Source organism: Pundamilia nyererei, unplaced genomic scaffold (assembly GCF_000239375.1).
Source record: "Pundamilia nyererei isolate P.nyererei 1_Seehausen unplaced genomic scaffold, PunNye1.0 scaffold00035, whole genome shotgun sequence".
Taxonomy (NCBI): domain Eukaryota; kingdom Metazoa; phylum Chordata; class Actinopteri; order Cichliformes; family Cichlidae; genus Pundamilia; species Pundamilia nyererei.
The window spans coordinates 4,454,978-4,456,917 of record NW_005187436.1 but is presented as its reverse complement, the minus strand read 5'-3'; the positions used below and the strand labels follow the sequence as shown (position 1 = coordinate 4,456,917).

The 1,940-nt window shown below is 41.8% G+C and overlaps 1 protein-coding gene across 1 annotated transcript in view; it reads left to right on the top strand.

The window, feature by feature from the left end:
• Positions 1 to 919: 919 nt before the first annotated feature.
• The window catches only part of gtf2h1 (general transcription factor IIH, polypeptide 1), a 12,769-nt gene continuing 11,748 nt past the window's right edge, over positions 920 to 1,940 (top strand). Inside the window, exons 1-3 of the mRNA XM_005730166.1 lie at positions 920 to 1,129; positions 1,529 to 1,697; positions 1,790 to 1,934. Of these exons, the coding sequence (XP_005730223.1) occupies positions 1,544 to 1,697; positions 1,790 to 1,934 (299 nt within the window). The 5' untranslated portion in view covers positions 920 to 1,129; positions 1,529 to 1,543. The remainder of the gene's footprint in view (positions 1,130 to 1,528; positions 1,698 to 1,789; positions 1,935 to 1,940) is intronic.

The following is a 1,940-nucleotide window of genomic DNA, read 5'->3' as shown; positions in this document are numbered from 1 at the left end:
TATATATGGTATTCTGCTCACATTCTGTAACTTCTGTTGGTGCTGTGCTATTTGGAAACCGAATTTCCCAGAGGAACCCACCCGAGGGATTAATAAAGTTCTATCTTATCTTAAATCTTATCTTATCTTATCTTATTGTCTTGTAAAGTCAGAAAAGACTAGCCAGACTACTTCCAACTGATAGGAATGCACCATTAACTCAAATAACCGCACACTGCAACCAAGGTATTCAGAAGAGGATCTCTGAATGCACAAGATATCAAACTTTGAACGCAATGAGCTACAGCAGGACCACAATGAGTACCACTCAGAAACTCAGCTACAATTCATGCAGACTGACTAAAACTAGACAACAGAGGAATGGAAAAACATTGCCTGGTTTGATGAGCCTTGATTTCTGCTGGAACACTCAGATGTTAGGGTCAGAAACAGAAACTGACAGTTCAGGCTGCAGGTGCTATGATGGTGCGTATATTTTCTTGTTAAACTCTGGGCCTGTACCTAATGAGCATCATTTAATTGCCACAGTCTCCCCGAGTATTGCTGTTGACCACGTTCATCTCTTTATAACCACAGTGTACCCATCTTCAAAAAATATTGTTTCCAGCAAGATACGTGTGCCACAAATCTCAAAACATCTCAAACTGGTTTAGTGAACATGACAATTAGTTCACTGTATTCAATGGCCTCACCAGATCTCAGGTCAATAGAGCACCTTTCGGAAGTGGCTGAACAAATCTGCAGCAAGTGTGCGATGCTGTCAGATCAATATTGACTAAAATCTCAAATGAATGTTTTAATCGTGTTTAATATCCTCCTTAACAGCATCGTAATTACTGGTAACATATCTGTTAATTTGGTTAAAATGCACGTTAAATAGAAATCGTACCTTTCACTTCTGGCTTTGGTGGAACGATGGTCTTCTTCGCCTCATCCCACCGGAACCTTTATAGTGTAACACACCGCTCGGCAGTCATGTCGGCGCTGAAGTCGAGTCGCTCGTTGCCAGAGTCGTGAAAAAATCGCCAGTGTAACTCATTCTGCAGTTTTTATACTGAAGAATAAAGCGTGTCAAGATTATGTATTGAGGGGAAGCAAGGCGTTCGTTGCAGTATTGATTTATTTTGAGGTAAAGTAAGTTTTCTCCCGACTTCACCCTGAAGCTTTTTTCTTCTTCACTGTTAGCTAACGTTAGGCAGCTTAGCTGAGTAGATATAATAAAACAGTCAACACCACGTCGACTTTGCATATGTTTAAGTGCCATTAAGGTTATATAGGAGAGACTTCCTAAGAAGTTTAACTTACAGTTATGGCACTACAGTGGAGGGAGTTTAAATTATTATTGCTTGCAGCTTATTTGAGGTTCTTGAATAAACTGAGAAATAAACTGTTCGCTTTTATTTGAGCTACAGTTATTATTTTTTCATCCCACTAACCCATATTTGTTGCTATTCTCCATTTTATAGTGCGTGATTACATTAATGCGTAGTTACTACTATAATCAGCAGCAGTTTATCTGTTTTCTCAGTTAGTTGCTTGAGCCATGACATCGCTATCAGAGGAGGTTCTGTTGGTGGTGAAAAAGGTCCGCCAGAAGAAGCAGGATGGCACTCTCTATCTGATGGCTGAACGTATAGCCTGGGGTCCAGAAGGCAAAGACCGCTTCACAGTCAGCCACTTGTATGCAGATATCCGCTGTGAGTACTAGATGCCGTTAAACTACAAATCGAGGCACAGAAATGCTCATCTCTGCAAAAATTGCTCAAGCTGCTGTTTCTGCTCTGTACAGGTCAGAAGATCAGCCCTGATGGGAAAGCCAAAGTCCAGCTCCAGCTCGTCCTTCACACTGGCGAGAGCACCACATTCCACTTTGCCAACGAGAGCACTGCACTCAAAGACCGAGAGGCTGCCAAGGAACTGCTGCAGCAGCTGCTGCCTAA